This window comes from Pseudorca crassidens, chromosome 4 (assembly GCF_039906515.1).
Source record: "Pseudorca crassidens isolate mPseCra1 chromosome 4, mPseCra1.hap1, whole genome shotgun sequence".
NCBI classification, from domain to species: Eukaryota; Metazoa; Chordata; class Mammalia; order Artiodactyla; family Delphinidae; genus Pseudorca; species Pseudorca crassidens.
This window is the reverse complement of record NC_090299.1, coordinates 151859767-151885642: the sequence shown is the minus strand read 5'-3', so window position 1 is coordinate 151885642 and position 25876 is coordinate 151859767. Positions and strand designations below refer to the sequence as shown.

The window sequence follows — 25876 nt, the reverse complement described above, 5'->3', positions numbered from 1 at the left end:
AGCCCCGAACCTCTTCCCCGACCCGGCCCGCTGACACTTTGCTCAGGTCCACACGCTAGTGGCAGCCTGGCCCGGAGTCAGAGTTAAACTTTAAAAGTTGTGTAATCCGTTGTCACCAGTGTGTTTCTAACTTCTGGAAGTCTTAAAAGTAATCCTGGTTGTCGTTAATTTCTGAGAAACGGGGGAGGGGGCGCCGGGCCAGGCTGTAAAAGTCATAGGGAGGGAGGGTTGTAGATCGAGGTCTGATACTGGGCCTAAAAAAGTGACGGAAGCTTGTCTCTGAATTGCCGGTTATCAGGCTGACTCCAGGAAGAGTGAATCACTTCACTGCGATGGCAAAACAAGCAGTGCTCCTTCTCGCGGGTGGAGAGTGTCACCCCAGAGAACCTCTGACCCGGCCCTAGCGAGCCTGGCTGCCGTCTCCCTTGCTGTTAAGGTTGAGGTACAAAGCAGTTAGAGCCCCAGTTTCACTGCGAGCCTCCTCAGAGCCACCTGTTCACTTAACAAGCTTGGGGACCTCCTGGAGTCTCACCTTTCCTTTCCTTGTGTGCAGCTTAAAAATCCTCTCGTTGGGGCTTCCCTGGTGGCGCAGTGGTTGAGGGTCCACCTGCCGATGCAGGGGATGCAGGTTCGTGCCCCGGTCCGGGAAGATCCCACATGCCGCGGAGCGGCTGGGCCCGTGAGCCATGGCCGCTGAGCCTGCGTGTCCGGAGCCTGTGCTCCGCAATGGGAGAGGCCACAGCAGTGAGAGGCCCGCGTACCGCAAAAAAAAAAAAAAAAAGAAAAAAAGAAATCCTCTCGTTGTTAATGCACGTTGTGCTGCTGCTAGGTACTAAGCTGAGTCTCCAAATAAAGGGAAATTGGGGAGTTTTGTGCTTTAAAGGAGTCTACAGCTGCAGCGCTCTACCTTTGCTGGCTTATGTAAGTATTACTGATAGCAATCACACGGAAGGAAAAGCTGTGTGAGTAGTACAGCAGTCTCATAGTGTACGTGCTTTGCTTTTCCTTCCAGCCATCTGAGATTGTTTTGACTCTGACCATTTCCTTACAATAAAACCCTCAGAATTGTTATAGAACAGAGAAGTGAAGTGATCATTACTGGTTTGGCAGCAAGAGTTTAAAAACGTGAAGTCGTTTTCCCCGTAGTTTGTAAGTAAGGCATAGCTGTTGTTGAAAAATGGAAAATGGAGAATTGTAACAGGAAAAGCATTCTGAGTCTCGCTGCGCACAGCCGTTCTGAAGTTTCTTTTTGGTTCCTTTTTCTGCATTTGGTTTTCTGGACTCACGCTAGTTATCAGAGTGCCTCCACCATTTTGTGTTGTATCCGGTTCTTTTTATTCGGCTTTGTAACATCAGAATTTTTCTGTGTTTCACAGATTTCAGGAAGGCATGACACATGCATTCATTCTTTCAGTGGCTGAGAGCCTCTTCCATGCTGGGCGCTGTGTGCTCTGTCCTCAGAGTCCGGGGGTACGGGAGTGGGAATAATCTGGATCATGATCGGGACTGCACAGAGCTGTGAACTTTCAAATAGCTTTGATCTGAATCTGAAAGCTCAGTTCTCTCTCCGCTGCCTCCTCATTTTAAATCAAAGCAGTCATATCGGTTGATTTTATTGTCCATTCCGTCTAACTTGGTATGGATCAAAGTCCCTCCGTTTAGGAGTGCGAGCCTCAGCTGGGTAGGTCGGGAGAGGAGGGCGGAGCAGTGCCCGGGAGGGGTGCTCCTGCGCGGGGACTGTTCTCGGGGCAGGGTTCATTGCCGGCGAGGTGTCCCACGAGAGACTTGGTCACCGCAGTGCACAGACTGGGACTGAGTGAGTGAGAATCTGGACGTGTCGGGGCCGGGGTCAGAGTTGTAGGAGAGAGACTCGGACATGACTGTCGAGCCGGGGACATTCAGCCTCCTCCTGGATGGAGGAGGGGACATCCGCCCCTGAGGACCGAGGACCGAGGCCGGCCGGGGGGAAGCATGGCTCCCCTGGCACTGGCAAGGGTGCCCCGAGTCCCAGCTTGCCCGGCCCATGGCGGTTGGCGCCTTGGCCCGTCTGCTGCAGAAATCAGTGCCGCTCACTCCCTGTGACCGGCGAGCCAGCGGGTTGTCACTGCCCGCGTGGCTGGCTGCGCGCTGCCGGGCTTCCCGAGTGCGAGCTCGTCTGGTGGGCTTCCGCAGGTCCGGTGGGCGCCGCCCACTGACTGCCGTCCTGAGGGTGGGCGGAGGCTCCAGCAGCCACGTCCTGGCAGGCGTGGTCTTCGTCCCGCATCTGTCTGCAAGCCCGTTCCCCGAAAGCATGCTGCCTCCCCCTGCCTGAGTCCATAGCTCTAGCCCAGCAGGAGGCCTTCTTTTTTCAAATGTGATACTTTTATTAAATTTAATTAACTTATTTCATTGAAGTGTCGGTGATTTACAATGTTGTGTTAGTGTCAGGTGTACAGCAAAGTGATTCACTTATACATACGTATATGTATTCATTTTCAGATTCTTTTCCCTTATAGGTCATTAGAAAATATTGACTGTAGTTCCCTCTGCTATTCAGTAGGTCCTCATTGTTTATTTTATATGTAGTAATGTGTATCTGTTAATCCCAAACTCTAAATTTATCCCTCCCCCTCCCCCTTTCCCCTTTGGTAACCATAAGTTTGTCCTCTATGTCTGTGAGTCTGTTTCTGTTTCGTAGACAAGTTCGTTTGTGTCATATTTTAGATTCCACATATAAGTGATATCATATAATATTTGTCTTTGATTTACTTCACTTTGTATGACAATCTCTAGGTCCATCCACGTCGTTGCAAATGGTATTATTTCATTCTTTTTTATGGCTGAGTAATATTCCATTGTATATATATACCACATCTTCTTTATCCATTCATCTGTCGATGGACACTTAGGGTGCTTCCATGTCCTGGCTATTGTAAACAGTGCTGCAATGAACATTGGGGTGCATGTATCTTTTCGAATACGGTTTTCTCCGGATATATAAGCCCAGGAGTGGGATTGCTGGATCATACGGCAGCTCTATTTGTAGTTTTTTAAGGACCCTCCGTACTGTTCTCCGTAGTGACTGCACCAGTGTACATTCCCACCAGCAGTGTAAGAGGGTTCCCTTTTCTCTACCCCCTCTCCAGCATTTCTTGTTTGTAGGTTTTCTGATGATGCCCGTTGTGACCGGTGCGAAGTGGTACCTCATGGTGGCTTTGATTTGCATTTCTCTGATGATTAGTGACGCTGAGCGTCCTTTAATGTGTTTGTTGGAGGCGTGTTTTTAACTTCACACTGAGCGAGAATATACAGACAGGAAATGTACGTGTTCTGCTGGCTGCCTGCTCACAGCAGCAGTGCCCAGATCAAGAAAGAGCTTATGAGCATCCTGTGACTTCCTTGGTGTCTCCTGCTGGGGACCGCGCTTCGAGAGCCACTGGTAGGAGGGCTTGCTCTCAGTCATTCCTAGGTGTGGGAAAGGCATTAGGGAGGGAGGGGATGAGCCCGTCAGAGGGTCCGCTGCCGCGGCTGTGGGTCCTAAACCCTGCCCGCCACCCCTCCTCTCCGTTTATGCTTCCCTTCTTTTCATCAAGGTAGTGTGAAGAGGCAGAGGGAGAGTCATTAGGTAAGACTGATGAGCCTGGACTTTTGGGGGCACTGTGTTAGGCCTTCGTTTTTTCTCTCTGCAAACCCACGTCTCAGCTGTGGCTTTTGAGTTGATTTTTCTTTACACACAGTGATCACTGTTTTTTGTCACCTGAAGGGTGACACTTTAATTCTCCCAACTCTGAGTCAGGGATGGGGATGGAGTCGTCCTCAGCCGCCACGTCCTGGGGGCTGGAGGTGGCCCCGGAGCGCCACACTGGAAGGACTGGAGAGAGGTCCTGGCCTGGACCGGGATCTTGAGTGCCAGGAACCTGCCTCGTGTGGTCTAAGTGGTGCTTCTGCTCTTCTCCGGGACCATTGGGTCCAGTTCTGGGCTGTGAGGTTGGAAGCGCGGCAGATGCAGCTCACAGACCTGAACCAGGAGCCTGCCTTCTGCGCACTTGGCCCATGGGTTCACGCTGCCACGCTGCTCCATCCTCCCTTCCAGCCTGTGACACAGCTCGCCCGTCGGGGCGGTGTCCGTGAGGGCAGCAGCTGCTCCAGCCAGCGTGCAGAGCTGCGGGTGGGCTGCTGGGGCCAGCGGGTGACCGGGGACCCGTCTCCCAGCATGTGAGCCTGGCTGAGCCGTGTGGGGAGATGGAGAGCTTGACCGTGAGGAGGGGCCGCGATGAATGGTCGCGTGCATGTTACCCTCTATGGAAAAGCAGGGGATCCAGCGTGGTAACGAGCGATGGAGCCCGTAGGAGAGGATTCCGTTTTGGGAAAGAGAAGAAGGAGGTCACGGGAGGCGGGGTCAAGGTTGAACAGGATGTTACCTTTCTCTCACCTACTCCACGCACTGCTCTCGTGTCTCAGAAGAATGGATATGACAGTATCATTATTACTTGTTTTTCCATTTACTGAAGAAATTTTAAAGCTCCCGTTTAAATGTAAAGCAGTTTAGAGCCATATTGTGGCATCCCCTTTGAGTACAGCGGTAGTGGTTTTGACGCACATCTCTACCTTATTACATACAATCAGATTTTGGACTGTGGAATTAGGGTTCTTAAGGGGGAAACATTAAATGGAAACGTTAAATGGTAAAATAGCACGAGTCGTGTTGATTGGAGTGAACGCGAGATGTTAAAGCTTCTAAAGGAACTTGTGCTGCGCTAAGTAGGAGAGAGAGAGGGCGAGTTTGAGCGCAGGCGGCGCCCTGTGCTCAGAATACACTGTCAAGAGGCAGGCAGCTTTCTGTGGCTGGATTCATGCCCTAGTTTTAATGTAAATACTCAGTGGTGCTAACCCAATTAAGAGGTCATGTGTGAGACCTGCACAGAGGGAACTGGTCTTGAGACCCAGTTTTTATCCTCAAAGAATGTATGATCTGGGTAGCATCATAAGATGCAGACACTTCTCTACTGCCAAGCAGTTATGTGTTAAGTGTTAAAAGTGTGTTTTTGGAAGATCACGGCAGAATTCAAGCCTGGGACGTCTTCACGGGGAAGCTGGGCTGTTCACTGGGGAAGTGGTTCTCCAGCAGGTGCTTCCCAGGCCAGGAGCGGCAGCTCCTGGGAACTAGTTAGAACCGCATTCTCAGATTCCACCCCGGATCTGCTGAATTGGAAACCGGGGGTGGGGTTGGCCCATCACTGGGCATTTAGGAGCCTGTGAAGTTTGAGCACCGCCTACGAGGGAAATGGAGGCTCAAGCTGTGCTGGCTGAAGTTAGGGAGAAACACTGATGGAGAAAGGAAAAGCACCGGTCACTGAAACACAGCTTAAGTCTCGATACAAAGACTACAGGGCACCATGCTGATTCCTTCTGTTGCTCATCCTGGCATGTTAGGTGAAGGCTGAGTGTGGGTCAGTTTCCCTGCTAGTCAGCTCAGTTTCTGTTTAAGGGGATTCTTTCCCAATGCCGTTCCATCCTTATTTCATCCAAATGTCCTTTGTAACCACGTTGTCATTTTCTTATTATTCTTGTCGTTTAAAAGTGTTCGCATCGGGGCTTCCCTGGTGGCGCAGTGGTTGAGAGTCCGTCTGCCGATGCAGGGGACACGAGTTCATGCCCCGGTCTGGGAAGATCCCACGTGCCGCGGAGTGGCTGGGCCCGTGAGCCATGGCCGCTGAGCGTGCGCGTCCAGAGTCTGTGCTCCGCAACGGGAGAGGCCATGGCAGTGAGAGGCCCGCGTACTGCAAAAAAAAAAAAAAAGTGTTCGCATCGTCTGGATAGGGGATACAATTGCATTTTTATAACAGTGTTTGAAGCCTTGGGAAGACGTAAAATGTTAGAATGATTGAACGGCTTTGCGGCTAACTGCTAGGAAGGTGTATGTCCAGAGTACATATTTAGAAAGGCTTTATGTCCTTTCATCAGGGCCTGGATAAATAAGTTTTAGAGACTGAAGTTTTAAAAGTGAATTTGTTTTTTTACACATAGAAAGTGGGATGTGTTCCCCCAGTGTTTCCTGTACAGATTTTATAGAATCTAGCTACTTGGGCATTTTTAAAGGCCCTGCCCCCATCCGCATGGAACGATGCTTTCATTTCTGCCGTGATTTTAGACAAGGCCAGCCAGGCCCTGGTGAGCTGGAGGCATCCGCCTGGGACCTCGCTTGGGCCTCCTGTCAGGTGGGCGTGATGGTGCAGGGGGTTCCTTCTGGCCTTTGCTTGCTGGGCTGCCTGGGCTGAGGTGGACAGGTTAGAGCTGCTGAGGTGCTCTCAGTTCCTCTTGTAAAAAAGCGAGAGTGGTTTTCCAGACAGTTCAGAGGAAGAAAAGAGGAACCCGTGAGCTCACCGTGGCCGCTGAGCTCCAAATGTTCCCCCCCTGGAGAAATGGATTCACTTTCTCCCAACCTGGTCCTGTCTGTCATTTGAGCCTGTGCCGCAGAGGAGCCGGTCACCATCGTAGGTGTGTTACAGTCTTTCTCTCTCAGAGGAGGGTGTAGTTAAGATCTTCTGTGGGTTTGTTACAGAGGAACTTTAGGGTCACATATACAATAACGTCTTCAGGTAACTGAGACTTCTGCCACAAGACCGTTAGACCTCGTCACGCTTGCAGAATGAAATATATGTGGCTGCCGTGTGTCGATGCACTTAAAAGCCCTCTGAAGCCTGTCGATGAAAGATTAATCAATAGTCGATCTAAGAAAGAAAGAGAAAATTTTATTCGAGCCAACCTGAAGATTATAACCCGGGAGACGGTCTCTCAGAAAGCTGTGAGGACCGCCCCGCCCGTTAGAGGTCACGGCACAGTTAGATACATTTGTGAGACAAAGGGTTACACGTCGGATGACGTATAGACAGTTTACACAACCCAGATCTGCACGCAGAGTTAGTAGAGCATCATCCAGACCCCGCACAGGATTAAGAAGGAATGTAGTCTCCTAAGGAGGTGTGGTCAGTGCAGACACACGGAGCTTGCCGGCGGGGAGCAAGGAGGCCCACACGGGCAGAGGAACATTTTATCTTTAAATTTTTCTTGTCTTGCCATGAAGTATGGATTTTATTTACTCAGACTAAAGACCCAGCTGAGGGCTCATCAGATTTTAGGGCTCTGTTAATATTTTCTTCAGCCAGATTCCAGGATGACAAGAGGAAAACAAGTTGGGACAGACCCTTGTAGTTTTTTGTATCAAGACTTGACCTGTGTTTTAAGGACTAGTGCTTTTTATTTCTTCTAAAAGAGAAAATTATTTTTTCCATGAATTCACAATACTATGGAAAAATCATATTGATATGTGTATCGATATGTCATATAAAATGTGTAAAATATAAACGTGTATCATAAAATAGCATATATATCACAACATATAACAAAAATGTAAAATATGTATCATAAAAATCATATGGAAATATGTAATATATCATAAATGCATAAAATATAACTATCATATAAAATATATTTCTTAAAATATAACAAAAATATAAAATATGTATCACATAAAATATTGAAGTATGTGATATATCAGTATATATCAATATATCACAGATATATCATATTGATATATGATACCATAGTGTTATTCTCATTTTACAGTTGAAGTATATTCATGTCAGAAGTCAAAACTGAACTGCTTTTGTTCTTGGGTTCTGCTAGTTCAGGGCTCTCTCAGCTTGAATATGCTTAGGAGTTAAGAATCCAGTGCAAGAGTTGTGAGGGTTTATGGCTTCTCAGCTTATTATTGCTTTTCTTGCATAAATAAATTAAATTCTATACTGGTATTAAAGCCAGAATGCGTCCCTGCGCACCCGCCCCCATGTCACCCCCTGTGCATTAAGCCCTACGTCCATCTGCTGAGGGTAACCATCTCTCTCCCTTGCTCTGGGCCGTTTTGCAAGGTTGCAGAGTAGGACCTGTCAGCTGACACTTGGTCACAGGAGAGCCATTCACAGGGTGGTGGCCAGTGTCAGAACAACCTTGCAGCTGAAGGCGAGTCACTGCATTTCTCTCACAGCCCTGTGAGCCCTGTGAGCCATATTCAGAGGTCTTGTGATGAATTAATTGGCTACGACGTCATCCCCAGCAGGGCCACAGATGGAGTGAGTCAGTCCGAGCTGCTCAGCCGGTTGAGTGTTTTTGTCCTTTGTAACCGGAGCACAAACCCAGGAACAGAAGTAGGAAGTGGGACTTGGACTTGTCAGATTGTGATGGCTTTGCTGAGAGCGTGTTTTACAGTGTGAGGGATGCATCTGACTTCCCAAATCATCGGAGGGCTTAATTTACCTAACAAGCGAATGTTCCTGTTTTGTTTTTGTGTAACTTCTGGAAGAGGAAATTAGTAGGCTGCAGCCGGGGAGCTCGTGTCACCTCCCGCATCCGTACGGGGAGCGCAGGGATCATTTAAAGCACAGCTGGTCACTGAGGAAATCCTCCAACAACGGGACCTTCCAGGTCCACGCGGAGAGTCAGGACCACCCAGAAGAGGGCTGGCCTGCCGAGGAGATGTGTGGCTGCTCAGCCAGGACCACAGCCCGGCCGGGGGGCCGGCGGGACGCGGCCGGGGGTGTGAGCGATGGGCAGACGCACGGGACACTTGCGCGCTCGAGGATTTGCAAGTGCGCCGGGGTGGGAAGGGTCACCGATCCCCCGGAACTCGACAACAGGTTTGAAACTTCAGTTCTATCTCAGAATCTCAGAGAAATGTTTCTGTAATTCACTGGGCACCAGGGAGATAAAAGCGTGTTGATGGGAAACTTGAGTTTGCAGACAGGCACGGGGTGGCTGGTAGGTGTGCAGACACGTCCTCCCTTTACGGAAAAAGTAGAGGATGGGCACTTCCTAGTGGCTGTTTGGATTCTGCTGCCCTGTGCTTCCTCCTGACCCTTCCTTTGCTGCTGCTGGAGCCGCTTGCAAGCAGCGGTGCCGCCTGTCCTGTGTGGAAGCTTGAGCAGTGGTCCCACAGGGGCTGTCGGGGAAAGGAGGTGCGGCCCCGAAGGATCAGCACGCTGACAGATGGGGCGCGGGGCCAGGGGCCTCACTTCTCAGTCTGGACGGTGTGTGGAGGGCTGGGCGTCTCCAGCTGGAGGTGGGTGGTGACGGAGAGCCCGGGCTTCCTCTTCTGGAAAATCCTTTCCACGGGCAGGAAGGAAGGCGCTGGGATGAACCGGGGCTCCTGATGCAGCCCATCAAAGGAATAGCATTGTTCTGGCTGTATTCTCCTCTTTTCCTGATGTGCAAATAGTGCTTTATTCCAAACTCCTGCTAATTCTGTGGTACATATTTCTCAATTACTTCACCGTAAATTTAATAATACCTTTTGGGGGAAGAAAAACACGTTATTTTTTATCTTTGGTAATCAGTAATTACATACTTTTTTTTTTGCCCATATAACTTATTTATTTATTTTGGTTTTCATTCTGTACTTTTGTTGATTTATTTTATTATTTTTTATACAGCAGGTTCTTATTAGTTATCCATTTTATACATATTAGTGTATACATGTCAATCCCAATCTCCCAGGTCATCCCACCACCACCCCCCAGCCGCTTTCCCTGCTTGATGTCCATACATTTGTTCTGTACATCTGTGTCTCTATTTCTGCCCTGCAAACCCATTCATCTGTACCATTTTTCTAGGTTCCACATATGTGAGTTAATATACGATATTTGTTTTTCTCCTTACTTCACTCTGTGTGACAATCTCTAGGTCCATCCACATTGCTACAAATGACCCAATTTCGTTCCTTTTTTATGGCTGAGTAATATTCCATTGTATATATGTGCCACATCTTCTTTATCCATTCCTCTGTCAGTGGGCATTTAGGCTGCTTCCATGACTTGCTGTATTCTTTTAGGTTGATTATTTCATCCATTTTGGAAGAATTCATTCATTTTATTAGTAGTAGCTCTTAATTGAAACACTACTTGTAAAGAATTTTAGTGCATATCAGTGAAACAGAAAAGTCCTTTGGGAAGTGCATTTCATTCCAAAATTTTAGTTAGATAGACAGTGAGGAGGGCCAAAGAGTAAGCTCTGATTCTCGTGATTAGTGTAAGTTTCTAAATTCGCTTAAATGTTTCTGCTTTTTTCCTTGTACAAGTTTTCTCAAAATTACTATGACTCATAAACTGTTTATCCCATAAAGGTCGTTCTTGGTTGACAGGTAATCAGCATATGATTTCTGTCATGTAAAAATTGTTGTATTTCTTCAATGGAAACTTAGTAAAATGGTATATAGTCCCCCGCAGGGTAGGCGCTAATAGATTGAAAATCCCGTGCTATCCACTCGGTCACAGAGATTCGCGTGAGTGTTCAGATACGAGTTTCACTTGTGTGCTCTCCGTGTCTGTTTCTCATCTAGAAAGGACGGCTGAGTGGCAGGAGGAGCCGGTGGTGGGTTGACACTCAGTCATCTCGAGTCTTGACCTGGATCCGATCCTGATCCCAGCTCTGCTGCCCGGAGGCCGTGTAACCCTGGCGAGTCCCCTCCTTTCCTGGGTCTCACTCTCAACTGTTCAGCTGTGTAGCTGGTTCAGACTACTTCTGAAATTTTCTCCTTCTCTGAGATTGTACAGGGTAACATCAGGACCTTCTGAACTTCCTATTCCTGTTATTCAGGCAATTCTGGATTCCCCCAAGTAGGTATTTGGGGTTCCAGGGGTGGCACCCACATGAGAAGGTGGCGACGTGCAGGGCCACACCAATTCTTACAGAACTTCTAAAGTTTTCGGTATGAACTTCTGCTTCTCACTTTCAGTGAATTTGCTATTTGAGGCAGGATTTTAATCATTTTTATGTAAACAGTACTTTTAACTTAACAAGAAGTTTTCACATCCATTAGCTCCTTTCCTTAGTTTAATTTCCTTTAGATTTACTTCTCAGGTGCTGAGACGTTTTTAGACTTCTGTACCGTGGTGACGTGTGTGTCATTTAGTTGGAATTCATCTCTCGTTGGACCAGTTGTCTTGGTCCCTTTCCCACTTTCTCTTCCCCTTTGTACAGCCTGGAAAAGGTGTGCGTTGTGTGCAGTACTGTGCTTGGTTTCCTGAGTTTCTCTGGGACTCGGGTTGGTCTCAGGATGGAGTGAATCATCGTTAGGCGCTTGAGCACCCAAGTGCTCACGAGTTGTCTGTGTGTCCAGGTCAGGTGGCAGCCAGCCAGGTGTGACTCCCAACGCCTGCTTTGCTCTTGGGTTACCTTAAATCCACAGTTTCGGGTGGTCGTCTTAGCCGAGCACACTGATGAGCAGTTTCTTCTTTTCGCTTTTTCCTTCTCTCCTCATGATTTTCCACTTAGGCAAAGGTGAAGAGAAAGATACCACAAACACGGTGGAGAGGTGCCAGGTACCTAACAGTGGCACAGTGTAAACCTGGCGCAGTGCAGGGCAGAGAGAGAAACGTTCCATCTTCCCTCCGTGGTTCTTGTGGAATGAAACATTTCAGACCTGGGAACTCCGAACTACGATGCTGGGCTTCAAATGTAATTGCTTCCAATCTGCTTTCTTAAAGCTGCTAATAACTTGATTTTCCCAGCTTTCCCAGCAAGTTAGATACATCCATAGGGCTGCTTATATGCGGACTCTGGGAGGATTTGCCATGTTTATCCGTGAGCTGCTGTTTCTCTGATGGCAGGAGAAAATTCGACACATCTTGGCCCTGAAAAGTGTACCCCACACATGCCGAGGAGGAACTGAAACAGCCCTTCAGAGTCAGTGGTGCCTGAAGTTTCACATCTTGACATTTAGATTCAGAAGAGATCCGTTGTACTGCTTTACGGTCACCAGGACGGAGGGAGCAGAAGTAATGAGTGTAGATCTCTGATTGATCTACGATTTGGATGAGCTAATTTTACTGAAAAAGGTAGAGCCTTCGCTTGTCTGTGCAAGGATCTTACGGAGAAGACAAATACAGAAACCGGGCTGTGTTTTCCTCGGTGCGCGCCTCACGGAGATACGCTGCCCGTGACTGCACCACCGTCTTTGTTTAGGGTACTTGGGGTTCTGAAGATTTTAGTAAAAGGCTACTAAAGGGAGGGTCAGGCAGGCTGGGGTGGGGAGGGGCGGGGGGTGTTCACTGTGCTTTCCACCTGGAAACACCGTGAAAACCTTCCTGCTTAGGAGATGGAGCTGCCGGACAGGTTGAGTGCAGGGCCTAGGCAGAGCCCCGCCCGGGCCAGCTGACAGCCCAGTGCTGGTGACCCACTCCACAGGGGGCTGCAGACGCGGGGGCGGGCGGGGGGACTCTCCCAGATGCCTGGGCATTGCCCCACACGTTCCCTGACCTCCCTGCCTGCCTTCCCTTTTCGCTGACTTCCTGTGCCACGAGGTTTTCTCTGCCTCATTAAGAGAGTCTGTTTGCACTGGTTGGTGGATGGGATTTCGAGGTGTCATCTGAGGATGAGTGAATGGCTGCAGGAATGCAGAAGTTGCTGCAGAGCCCTGCTGCTTGAGATTCAGAGAACATTCATCTCTGAGGCCGCATCTCTCAGGGATGAATCAGAGCAGCCTCCGTATGGGGGCTGCCGCATGGAAGCTGCCAACTGGCTGACACTCCGTCTGGCTCTTATTCTGATAAGTATCGACGACAGGCAGGGTGAAGCCCTTGTTACTCGTCACCGTAGAGAACCGTGTGGAGAGGGACAGTGTTCCAGGCAGAAGGCAGGTCCCTCCAGCTGTGGGGTCCACAGCCAGGCGCCGGGCGGCAGCCGAAGGCTTTTCCCCAAGCTCTGCTGGCCGGGTGCGTGGCCACGGCTCCTGGGTCTCCTGGTGAGTCCTGTTGTGAGTCAGGCTGAGGCTCGCCTTATCGCCTTATTGTTACAGTAACAGAAGCTGAATAACCGCTGAACAAGGGGAAGCAGGCCTCGTGGGAGCTGGTGAGAGCGATAACCCGTGACCCGCCTGATGTCATTAGACTCCCAGCCAGACCTCACCAAGGGGGACCCAGCCGGGGGATTCCCGGCAACGCGCCTCCCCTTCGTGGGATCCCGGCTTTATATGGAGTGTTGCGCATCCATCAGACATTTACATCTTGAAGGGTTTCCTCCTCCTCTTACTCTCTGACCTTTCTTAGTTCAGAAAGGTTAAAAATAACCCACAAAACACTACTCTCGGGTCTTCACAGACAGATGTGAATTAAAATGCGGTCTTTTTTTTTTTTCTCACTATGACATTTTCTTTCACTTTCATGCCTCCCCCTCCCCAAAGGCAAACAAAAGAAAAAAAAAAAAACCCCAAACCTTGGTAGAGCTAAGCTAGTTTTTCCACTTAGTGATTTTTTAAAGAAACTCACTCCTAACATGTGAGAACATAGAATGTGGCACCAGGTTTAGGGAAAGCTCCTCTGATCTGGGATCTGCTCTGCCTTGATCTCACCATCTCAGGCTCATCTCCCCCTGGAACTCGCTGTGTCTTCTGGGTGGTCACCTCATCTCTCTGTCTTTCTGTTTTCTCTTCTAAAAGAAATTAAAGTGGTGGACCGGGCGGGTGATCCCCAAAGGTGTGTTCTTAAAATGTGGATTCCGGAGCCTCACTTCAGATCCACCGGACAAATTCCTGGAAGTGGAGCCTGGGAAGCTTTGTTCATTACAAACAAACACGCAGAGCCTCTGGGGTTAGGTCTAGTGAAGAGTCGGGTCTGGGACCACCAGATGGGGTATCTGAGCCCCACCAGCTCCAACATGCCGACTGTCTGTTAGGAACCGACAGGACCCAGGGATGTCAGACAGACGTGAGGACCTTGGCAACCGAGGGAGTCATAACCGTCTCACCTGGGGAGCAAGCCACGTGGGCATTTGAGGAAGCATATTCTCAGGAAAGGGAGGAGTAAGTGCAGAGCTCCTAAGGCAGGAACATGCTTGGCGTGCACCCTAACCAGTGATGCCCGAGGGATGCAGCCAGTGGGCGGTCCTCCGCGGGCCCGTGAGTGGGCGGTTGGGCGATGCCCGAGGGATGCAGCCAGTGGGCGGTCCTCCGCGGGCCCGTGAGTGGGCGGTCGGGCCTGCAGCTGCGCACTGCGGTGGGAGAGGAAGGCGCAGCTTGCCTGCCCCCCAGCCTCTCGCCCATTGGCCTTTGCTTGAGAACAAACATTCCTGCCACGGAGCCTCGTTTCTTTGTGTCTAACCATTGTTCTCTCCAGGCAGTGACTGCTGCCTTCGTGTGAACTGCTTTTACGAGAGCTGATGGAGGACCACGGTAGGCTCTGCAGAGCCCGGTGCGAGGCCCCCCTCCTCCCAGGTGGGCGCACGGGCCCCAGGGGAGGCGGCCTGCGCTTCTGCTGAACCAGGGACAGAGACTTCGGCGGCCGCATGCAAGCTCAAGTAACGTGTCCTTGGTTCTCGTCTTCACAGGGAATTCTCTAGCAGTCTAAATGATCTTCAGAGAATAATCCTATTGCAAACTTAAAACCAGTGCTTATTACTCAGTTCCTATATTTTAAAAGTCCCCTTGACCACTGAATTTTTATAAAAATAGACTCTATGTTTTAGAGCAGTTTTAGGTGCCCTGGAAAGTTAAGCAGGAAGTTCAGAGCCCCTGTCTCCTGCCTGCCCCTCACTCACCCCTCCCCTACCGTCAGCATGTGTTACAGCGGATGAACCTGCAACTGACATATCATCATCACCCCAAACCCCGGTTTACATTTGAGGTTCACTCTTGGTGGCGTTCATTCTGTGGGTCTGGACAAACGTGTAATGAAACGTACCCATCAATAGAGTGTCATACAGAGTAGTTTCACGGCCCTAAAAATCCTCTGTGTTCTGCCTGTTCACGCGTCCCCTAACTCCCTGGCAGCCCTGATCTTTTCAACTGTCTCGATAGTTTTGCCTTTCCTAGAATGTCATTTGGTTGGAATCATGCAGTTCGTAGCCTTTTCACGTTGGCTTCCCTCACTCAGTCATATGCATTAAAGTCTTCTCCATGTCTTCTCATGGCTCGATAGCTCATTTCTGTTCAGCACTGAATAATGTTCCATCATCTGGAGGTACCAGTTTATTTATCCAGTCATCTACTGAAGGCCGTCTTGGTTGCTTCCACATTTTGGCAGTTGTGACTAAGGCTGCTGTAGACATCCACGTGCAGGGTTTTGTGTGGACCTAAGTTTAATTCCTCTGGGTAAATGTCAAGGAGTATGGTTCCTGAGTTGTAAGGTGAGAGCTTATTTAGTTTTGTAAGAAACCACCAAACTTCCGGAGTGGCTGCACCATGTTGCGTTCCCACCAGCAGCGAGCGACAGTTCCTGTTGCTCCACAGCCTCTTAGCACTTGCTGTTGTCAGTGTTCTGGATGTGGGCCACTCTGATGGGTCTGTGGTAGTATCTCGTTGTTTTGATGTGTATTTCTCTAATGACATATGTTGTGGAGCACCTTTTTCATATGCTGATTGGCCATCTGTACATCTTTTGTGAGCTGTCCAGGTCTTTTGCCCGTTTTTAAATTGGGTTGTTTGTTTTCTTATTGTTGAGTTTTACGAGTCTTTTGTATATTACGGATACCAGTCCTTCATCGGAATTGTCTTTTGCAAATATTTTCTCCCAGTCTGAGGCTTGTCTTCTTCTCTTGATGTTGTCTTTCACGGACCAGAGGTTTTAATTTTGATGAGGTCCGGCACATCAGCTGTTTCTTTCATGGAGCGTGCCTTTCTGTGTGGTCACCACCATGCTCAAGGTCATCTGTTTTCTCCTGTGTTATTCTAGGAGTTTTAAAGTCTTGCATTTGGGGTCTGTGATCTATTTTGAGTTAAAACTTTGTAAAGGATTTAAGGTCTGTGTCGAGATTCTTTCTTCTGAGTGTGGGTGTCCACTTGTTTCAGCACTGTTTGCTGAAAGACTGTCTTTTCTACAACGTGTTGCCTTTGCTCCTTTGTCGAAGGTCATTTGAGTGTGTGTGACTCTGAGTCTGGGTCCTCTGCTCTTCTTTGTTGATCTATTTGTCTGTTCTTGCACCAGGACCACGCTGTCTTGTTTACTGTAACTGGAGTAAGCCCCGAAGTTGGGTAGTGTCATTCCTCTGACTTTGTTCTTCTCCTTCAATGTCCTGTTGGCTGTCCTGGGTGCTGTGCCTCCTTTCCACGTGAACTTTAGAACCAGTTTGTCGATATCCACAAAGTAACTTACTGGGATTTTGATTGGGATTTCATTGAATCTTTAGACCAACTTGGGAAGAACTGACGCCTTGAGTCTTCCACCCGTGAACATGGAATATCTCTCCATTTATTTAGTTCTCCTTTGATTTCCTTTATCAGAGTTTTGTCGTTTTCTTCATATAGATCTTGTATACATTGTGTTAGATTTATACCTAACTATTTCTTTTGGTGGGGGGATGCTAGTATAAGTAGTATTGTGTTTTTAATTTTAAATTCCACTTGTTAATTGCCAGTATATGAAATATTTAAAAAATATTTTAACAGGTATATTTTTCAGAACATGGCTGCATTCATGTCAGGCTAGTTGCATTCTCCTTTTTAAATGCCTCCATCTTTTTCTTTTATATTGTTACTAAACTTATTTTTAATATTTTTCTTAAGCATTTTTTCTGATTATCACAATGGTACAATTTTGTTACAAAGCATTTGGAAAATGCAAGCCAATATAAAAATGAAAACCTAAATTACTAGCAGTGCTATCACACAACTTTTTACTCCTATTAATACTTTGATTTATTTCCTTGCAGTCCTTTTTGGTACATGGATGTAAGCTGCACTGTATTAACTAAACCATATATTGATATATATGTATTTTACATATATATGTATTATATATATATAATACATATATATATATATAAAATCTGTTTTCTTACTATTATACCACGACATTTTCCCCATGTCAATAAAACATTTTTTTTTTTTTTTTTTTTTTTTGTGGTACGCGGGCCTCTCACTGCTGTGGCCTCTCCCGTTGCAGAGCACGGGCTCCGGACGCACAGGCTCAGCGGCCATGGCTCACGGGCCCAGCCGCTCCGCGGCATGTGGGATCTTCCCGGACCGGGGCACGAACGCATGTCCCCTGCATCGGCAGGCGGACTCTCAACCACTGCGCCACCAGGGAAGCCCAATAAAACATTTTTAAGACAATTTTTAATGACTTTGTAGTATCTGAAATTGATGGCCTCAAAAATCTTGGGTATGTTCTGAATGGATGTGAAGGTTTCCAGTTTTTGACGTTACAACCCTATTTGTGTTCAAATATCTGATGGTCTCCTTGGGAGGGCATTTTCCTTGGAGATTTTCCTTGGAGGAAGTCTGAAGGAGACCCATTTTCCTTCCCCAACAGAATTTGAAAATTGAGACACAGAAATTGGTCAGGTAGGTGGGAAACAGGCAGCTTGGGTTACAAGGGGCCGTGGCCTGTCGACGCTCAGGAGTCGGCACCGCTTGCTCACTGGTTCTCAGCATCCTCGGGCGCCCCGGCCTTGCCACGCGGGACGCGCCCCGTGCACCTGAGGCCGGGAGTTGAGGACCAGGTCAGCATGTGTGCTCTGCAGGCAGGTGGATGCCAAAGAGTGAAGGCAAGTTGTCTATCAGAATTGATTCCTCTTCCCCGGGAGACCAGTGGGCACGCTCGTCCGAACTGGGCCTCTGCTGGGAACCTGGAGGCAAAGATAAGCAGGCCTCCAGCCCTAACGTCTTCTCTAGGTTCCTAAGTCACTTCTTAAAGGGTATGAACGTGAGCGTTTTTCCTTAACATTTTGAAGAGCATTTTATCTCCGTGTCTTCAGACATAATACATTCACTTGGTTAAACAACAAAGAATATCCATCTGAATCTTGTTGTTCCTACCTCTTTTTTCTTCCCCATCCCATTCAGGTAATCAGTTTTATTAGTTTGCTATAAATTTCTTTTTTTTCTCATTTTAAAAGCCATGTAACACTTTCATTTTATTATGAAATACTCGTCATACCGAAAGTGCAGACTATGCTATATTAACCATATGTGTAACCACAGCCCAGTTTTCTTAAATCTTAACATTTTGCCACTTTTGCTTCACATGTATGATTTTTTAAAAAAAGAACAAAACATTAGGGAAGTAGATGATGCTTCCTGCATCATCTTTCCTGGGCCCCATCTCCCTCCCTTCCTTCCAGAGGTAGTTCGCATTCCTCTGCATATTGTCATTTACTGGCTGGGATGTATCCATAAATCGTACTGGGTTACACGTATTTAACGTTTTAAAGTGGACATCATACTGTACGTATTATTTTGAAGCTTACTTTTTTATACAGCTGTATGTTTTTGAGATCCGTTTGTATAACTCCATGTACTCTAGTGTGTTAATTCCAAATTCACTATAGCACTCCACTGTGTGAATATGCTACAAATTATGTATCTGTTAGTCTATTAATGAACCTTTCTTTCTTTTTTTTTTTTTTTTTTACAAATTTTACTATTATATACAATGTTGCAGCATATAGTAGTATCACATGTGTCCCTGTCTGCACATCTGCATGGATTTCATAGGGTGAAAGAAATGGAGTTTAAGTTTTAGGAAATGTGACCCTTTGGCTTAACTCAATATTCTCCGAAGTTAGTGCCCGACTCCCTTCCCACCAGCAGCACGTGGTCGTCCTCACTGCACACCACCCTTGGCGCAGGGTCGGTTAAAGGGGAATGTAAGTGGAATCTCGTTTTCTTCTAAAACAGCTTTATCGAGATGTCACTCACTACTACAATCCACCCATTTGAAGTCTATCCATACTTAAGTGGATGTGCTGTGTCCTCAGGGTTATACACTCATCACCACATCAACTTCGGGACATTTTCACGGCCCTTGAAAGAAACCGCCCCCCACAGAAGTTGGCTGTCGTCCCCTGGTCTCCTCAGCTCTAGGCAGCCGCTCATTCACTGTCTGTCTCTGTAGACTTGCCTGGTTCTGGATGTTTCCTGTAAGCAGCAGCATACAGTCCATCATGTCGTATGTTCTTTCGTGGTTGACTTCTTACGTTTACGTCATGTTTTCAAGGTTCACCCGTGTTCTGGGCATTTCGTAATGGCATTTCGTTCCCTTCTAGTGCTGAATCGTATTCTGTCGAGTGGATAGGCCGGATTTTATTCATCCAGCGAGGGACGTGTGGTTTTTCCCATGTTTTGGGCCTCGTGAATGGTGCTGTTCTAAAGATTCCTGGACAGATTTTATACGGACTTTTTTTTTTTGGATGAAGAGATGACAGTTTGGATGCCGGGAACAGCAGACACAGGTCCCAGGCGTCCCCCTGGTGCAGGCGGGCGGGGGGGTGAGAAGCGGCAGGGGGCCATTTCTCCAGCCCCCTTGGCCAGCGTGGCTCAGGGCCTCCCCACCGACGTCGTGGAGTCACGGAGACCTCGTGGCGACCCCCGTGGAGCACGAGCCCTTCCTCCCCCTTCCCCCGCAAGGCCTTTCCACAGCGATCACGCGTGTTCCGGCCTCAGGTCCCGACTGCTGGCCTGTGGAGGACGGTGACCCAGTGCTGTCTTTTGCGAGGCTTGTCTTCTCCACCCAGCCAGGGACGGCAGTTCCAGGCCAACTCATCCACCGTCTTGGCCGTTCAGTTAAAAAACCAAGCTTAGGAGGTGTGGGGCCAGCTCCTGGCCTTGTTCTGTTGGCTTCCTCCCACTCCTGTCCGTGGCTGGCCGTGGACCACAAGGTCTGGAACTCCCTTGCAGAACCAATGGAACAAACACCCACTCCTGATAAACTAAGGTTGCTCCTTACCTGGGTCAGCCGAATATTCTAGTGAGTTTTGCAATCAGAGGTCAGAACTATTCTTCCCCTTCCTACTTTTTAAAAACTCAATTTGCTTAAACGGAATCTTTTTACATTTCTTTGGTGCGGAAGTAAGCAAATACGAATATGTATCCTTCCTTCTTCCACAGGAGGAGGAGTGTGTGCCCCAGGGTCTGCTCCCTCTGTGTGGACTTGGCCGTGGGACCCACCCCCACCCCAACCGTGTCCTGCTGGGTGCGTCCAGCAGGAGGGATTGAATTTGCCCCGCCTGTGTTCTCTCCAGTTGTTTCTAGTTCTCTGCTTTTAGCACACAAGCTACACTCACACGTTTGCGTCTGTTTAGTTCCAGAAGCGGGATCGGAGTTCCAAGGTTAACGACACTGGTGACTCTCAGAGCTGTGACCAGTTAGTTACCCTCCGTCTGAACCTGCACCGATCTGCGCCTCTGCCTGCATTTCTCTCGTGTGGGCTGTCTTACCTTTTGGATCTTTGCCAATCTGATAGGGGCATGACTTTAATTTGCTTTTCTCTTTCCAAGAGTGAGAGTTAGCATCTTTACCTGTGTTTAAGGACCATCTTATTTTTGTTTTTCTGTGAACTGTCTGTGTCCGTTGCCCACCTCTCCATTGGTTTGCAAATCTTTATTGATTTCTGGTTGTTCTTTATCTATTAGGGAGATTAATCCTTTGTCTGTGATACGAGTCTCTGACGTTTTTGTGAACTTTTCAAAAAGTGCTTGATCACATTTTTTCTACACAATTGAGGTCATACTCTATACATAATCCCGTGTTCTGTTTCTCAGTCTTAACACTGTATCATCAGCATTTTTCTTTTTCAAATGTAGCATTTCTTTAGACCCTGAGAGGGAAATGCAGAGTGAGGTCTTGGGATGCAGAGCGTGTGACGCTGAGTGGTTTGCTCGTGATGTGGAGGTGATGGCCCAGCAGCGCGGGGAGAGCAGAGTTTGGGGTCAGGAGACATTGTTTCGAGTCCCGCCGTTGCCACTTACTGGTTCCAGCCTTATTAAAGTCTCCTCACTTCTGCACAGAATAGGTGGTGTAGTGCCACCTCTCACAGGGCATCTGTGGACGCCAGCTCAGGTACATTCTGGAAAGGAGTTAGGTGGGTATCTCTTGGGCGCCCTGTGGCTCTTACCATCAGCCTCCCAGCCTGCACCCAGACGTCAGGCCTTCTGGAACTAGCGTCTCTAGTCTCTGAGATTATGCAGTAAAAATGGACAGTTATTTAATACGGTGGAAATCAATCCAGTACAGTCCTGGAATGGTAATCACAAACTGAAAGCTGTAAGTAGGTTGGATAAATGAGAAGAGGCGTCACTTTCTTAGAAACGTCATCGTGTCTTTGGGGGAAGCAGGGGGTGAAAAGGGGCAGGAGAATGTGGCGTATGGTTGCTGAGAAGGAAGCTCATTAAATGTCACTGTCTAAGGCCGAACTACGGGTTTGAAATGGAATCTGAAGGCCCTGAATCCATTAAGGTCGCTTCCCTGAGGGACTTCACCCACTGCCTCAGGCCTCAGCTTCAGAAGCTTCTTGGAGCAAACTGTCATTGAGCTTGTCTGTCTTAAGGCAATACTTGAGTCTTGGATGGATTTAAAGAAAGAGTGTTCCTGCTGTATTCCTCAGTTTCATTATTTATTTTTAATTTTTCCAGACAGAGTACAGTCATACGGTTAAATATTCAAAAGCCACAGTGTCTTTTTTTTTTTTTTAACTTTTTTATTTTTATTTTTTTGGCTGTGCCGAGAGGCATGCGGGATCTTAGTTCCCCAACTAGGGATGGAACCCGCGCCCCCTGCAGTGGAAGCTCAGAGTCTTAACCACTGGACCGCCAGGGAAGCCCCCAAAGCCGCAGAGGCTCAGTGAATCCCTGCAGCACGCTGACCAGCGGCCTGGCTCTGAGATAAGCACTTTGCAGTTAACCCTCAAGTCAGCACTCGTGAGGAGGGTCCCGCTGTCATCCCCGTTCTGCAGGTGGGGGGTTGCCGAGGAGCACAGAGGGAGGTGCTTGCCAGGCCGCACGGCTGGGAAGAGGCAGGGCGCAAACGCAGGCTGCCCGGCCCCGAGCCTGCAGCTCCCTTGCTCTGCGGCCCTGGCAGACGTGCATCAGGTGGTGTCAGGAAGCCCTCTCCCTGTGCCCTGGAGGGAGGGGCCCACTTGCTTCTCTCTCCCAACATCCCAGCCCCCGCTCCAGATGGTACCAGGCTTACAGCTACACGTCTTTCTAGACACACTCTGTGCAAATACAATAAAATCCAGAGTTTTTTCCTTGTGTCTCCTTTTCAAAAATACATATGGTAGCTTTCTATACACAGCGTTTTATACTTCTTTTTTCCAGTTAAAGTGATGTCCTAGCGCGTATTCTGTCATCACATGAGGAGAGTTCCCCATTCGGGGTTGTATCCGTGTAGCACCCCATTGTAGGGATGTACCATCCCATGCTGACACTTAGCTCCAGTCCTTTACTGCTCCAAACGGTGCTGCGGTGGATCCCTTTTTGTGCGTAATCAATTTGGACCGATGTAAGTTGATCTGTAGGATTAATTCCTGAAGTGGAATTGCTGGGTCAAAGAGTATGTGAGTATGTGTGTTTGTACCCATCTCCCTCTCTCTCTCTCTCTCCCACTCTCTCTCTGTTTTCCTTATTTTGGCCCCTGCCCTGCAGCACTGCCTCCCCACTCCTCCCCCACCTACTCGCCTGTACCCATCTCTTCTAGGGATAATAGTTTACGACCAAAGATAGGTACAGCTTCTACTTAGTTTGACTTTCCCATTTTGCAAACACAAGATCTTATGGAAAGAATCATGCTTTTAACCTCTGAAAACCTCTAGAAAAACTGACCTCTAGAAACCTCTAGGGAAAAAGAATCATGACCTTATCTGTGTGCAAGTTAAATGGATCTAGAATCAACTCATGTATAAGGCTATGTCTTGAATGTTTACTTCGAAATTCATTCACTTACCTGTTATGAGTAAGACAGTTTCCCTGGGTGGAGGAGAGGCTGGGAAACCTTCCCTTCAGGAAAAGCTGTGGAATCATGTTGATGCAAGTTAGCTTTGAGCGGAGGTGAAAATTACATCTCAGCCGTCCTGGGATACAGGGATGCATATTGATGGTTTGGGTTATGCTGACAAGAGTGTGAAAGAATTAGCTCAGGGAATAGTGAATTAATGCATGCGTGGAGGTGGATCGCAAAGCTGCTTTTTAAAAAAATAGCTTCTAGACACAGGAAAAGAATTAGTAGTGCTCTTTTAAGAATTCAAGGAACCCTTTTGGAAAATATGAGCCGTAGTTAGAAATTCTGTACGTTTTTAAAGAGGAGAAAGGGAAGAACCTGTTGATAACCACAACGGAACCTGGGAAGCCAGCGAGGGCGGCGTCCTGGCTGGTGCAGTGCCCCTCAGGGACACCTGCCCACTCAGCGTCACTCTTGCCTCGAGAGAACTTGCGCTTTTCCCCTTCAGACTTTGCCAGCAATCTCTGAACGTTCTGCCGATTCGAGGTGCGTTTGTGCTGCTTCCGTATCACAGTGCAGACTCCCTGTAGGAAGGCGAGGGGTACCACGCAGGGATGGAAGTTGGTCCACGAAGGTGGCTGTCCTCTTCATACCCGGCTGAGGTCACCTGTTCTGAGTTGTACTCTGCACACCCAGTAGATGGTTTGTATCAAGCGTCGGAAGGCTGAGACCTTGGAGGTCATTCTGGCCGCAGTCCGTCTCTTACGGAGGAGGGGGCACTGGGGTCAGATGCTCGTCCGGGCAGGGGGCCAGGCGTCTGGCATGCAGCCTGGCCGCGGCCAGGGGCTGTGGGGACCGGGAGCGCCACACAGACTCCACCTGCTTCCGAGTCCTAGTCGACGTCACCCCGAGCTCAGGAAGGATGGGTGGGATCCGTCTTTCCTCTTCGGTGTTTCACAGTTCCCTGTTCGTAGCTCCCAAACCTCAGGCTGTGTGGTGACTCATGATGTTCTCTCTTTGCTGTGTGAACGTATTACGTGAAGGCTGTGTGGTGTGAGCTCGTGACCGGCGTGGACATTCATAGCGCTGTCTCGGCGGGAACCGTGCTCCCGGCCACCGGCGGCCTCCCTACGCGTCAGCCTCCACCGCCAGCTCGTTAGGACCGCTCATACCTGGGGTGATGTAGAGGGGACTTCTGGCCTTGACACTGGGCGGCAACCTCTTATCCTACAGTCCCCAAATCCTAAAACCTCTGAAAAAAAAGTTGAAACTGACCTGACCTATTCATAATAGTCTCTTGATAATCCGTTTAGCATAAACATTCATCCCTTGGGCTGGTGAGATTCTAATTTATTCGACGTTGGGGTTTGATTACACCTCAGGCCCTTAAAGGAGCTGTTATATAATATGTGGTATAAGCTTCTTTCTAAAATTAAAAAAAATTCCGAATTCTGAAACATCTGGACCCAAGGATCTCAGTTAAGGGACCGTGTATCTGAACTCACCTTTGAGGCCTGCGTTACAGTTATGAAAGTACTTTCATCCTTATTCTCTGTCTTTCCCAGCAGCCTGGTGAGGCAGGTAAGGGCTGCATTGGGGGACAGCTGAGCTTTGGAGTCAGTGCCTTCCCAGAGTCACCTGGGGTGAAAGTGGCCGCGCTGGAGCTGGGAGCTCAGTCTACCCTAGAGGGTCACCCATTTTCCAGGTGTCACGTCGTCTGTGACCTCGCCCCACGCTTCTCCCCCGCTAGGCAGACTTGACCTCTCCTTCCTTCTGTAGATGTTTATCTCCATCCCCGTGACGGTAGCATTTACTGATTGGTCTGTGCGTTGGCCCTTCCATGTCGGATTGTAAGCATTTTGAGGTAGGCACCGATCTCATTGATTTCGCTCCCCAGTGTCCTTCATGGCAGCTGGTCAGGCCGGATGCAGGCGTGGTCACTGGGGCTCAGGTTACAGTGCTTTTGCCAAGCCAGGCTGCCTACAGTGGGGATTGATGTTTTCAGTCCACGTTTCTTTTACAAAAGCAATAAAGGATTTACCTTTATTTATCACCTGCTTTGTTTTTCTTTTTTTTTTTTTTTTTTGCGGTACACGGGCCTCTCACTGTTGTGGCCTCTCCCGTTGCGGAGCACAGGCTCCGGATGCGCAGGCTCAGCGGCCATGGCTCACGGGCCCAGCCGCTCCGCGGCATGTGGGATCTTCCCAGACCAGGGCATGAACCCGTGTCCCCTGCATCAGCAGGTGGACTCTCAACCACTGCGCCACCAGGGAAGCCCTATCACCTGCTTTCTTAAAGACAAAAAAAAGTTGCAGCCAATATCCAATATAAATTTCTTCTGGGAAAATAACAGCGGGGTGCGTTTAATTGGAATCGTTTAAAAACTGTACCTTTAGGTTCTTATTATGTATTAAAGCCCCTGATGAGAATCTGAATCTTTAAGTACTTTTTCACTATGCTCTTGACCCCAGGACAGCAATTCAGAAGCGAATTTTTATGTAGGTCTTCTGAAACTAAAAACCAGGCAGTCTGTGGAGCTGAAGTTGTACCAGTGCAAAATAGCGGAAGAAAGACAAATCAGCTAATTTGCAAATTACTTTTCCTGCTAGCCATCTTCCTGAGCTACTAACCTAGGAAAAAAGAAACAAAGAATTCCAAATATGTTACTGCCATGTATCTACGTAATTTTTTTTTCTTGCAGTAAATAGCTTGCTACTGGGCGGGAAGTAGCACCCATTTGTGCTGACACGTTTGTGCTGGCGGGGTGAGCTCTGATCGCCATCTCATCAAACACAACTTCCCTTTCTCCTCCACCCTGCTGATCCTTTATTTTCATGGCGGGAAAACGTCACCTTGAGCACAGTGAGTTCATGGGAGCAGTGGCCGTACCCAGGGCCTGGAGCTGCTGGGCAGATGGATGGATGGTGTTTGCCAGTCTTTGTTGTGACCGTCATTGTCGGTTTTGTTGATTCTGTGGTGTTTCATATTCCTTTTTCTTGGACCATTTAAAGTTCCCTAGCATACCTGACTCTTTAAACATTCACATTCTCAGATCACAAGACGGTCTTTCAACTCCTCCTGTGAACTTGACTTTGACGATTTTTGTTTCCTTGCATGAGAGCCAGAGGAAGAATATTTTTGAGGTCTTCTTCTCTCATAGACCGTGGTTCCACCGGACGTACTGAGCCCACTTCCAGCCTG

General features: G+C 48.3%; 1 protein-coding gene across 9 annotated transcripts in view; it reads left to right on the top strand.

Annotated features, from left to right (window-relative positions):
- FNIP2 (folliculin interacting protein 2) overlaps positions 1-25876 on the top strand; it is a 123684-nt gene that overhangs the window by 28078 nt on the left and 69730 nt on the right. For 3 of the 9 annotated variants that reach the window (XM_067737051.1, XM_067737052.1, XM_067737054.1), the window contains exon 1: positions 8111-8672. The exons of 2 other annotated variants lie outside the window; for them this stretch is intronic. In XM_067737051.1, the coding sequence (XP_067593152.1) occupies positions 8512-8672 (161 nt within the window). In that variant the 5' untranslated portion in view covers positions 8111-8511. Of the gene's footprint in view, positions 1-8108; positions 8673-25876 lie in introns of those variants that run through there. 4 more of the 9 variants (XM_067737049.1, XM_067737046.1, XM_067737047.1 and 1 more) reach the window with 3 other exon arrangements.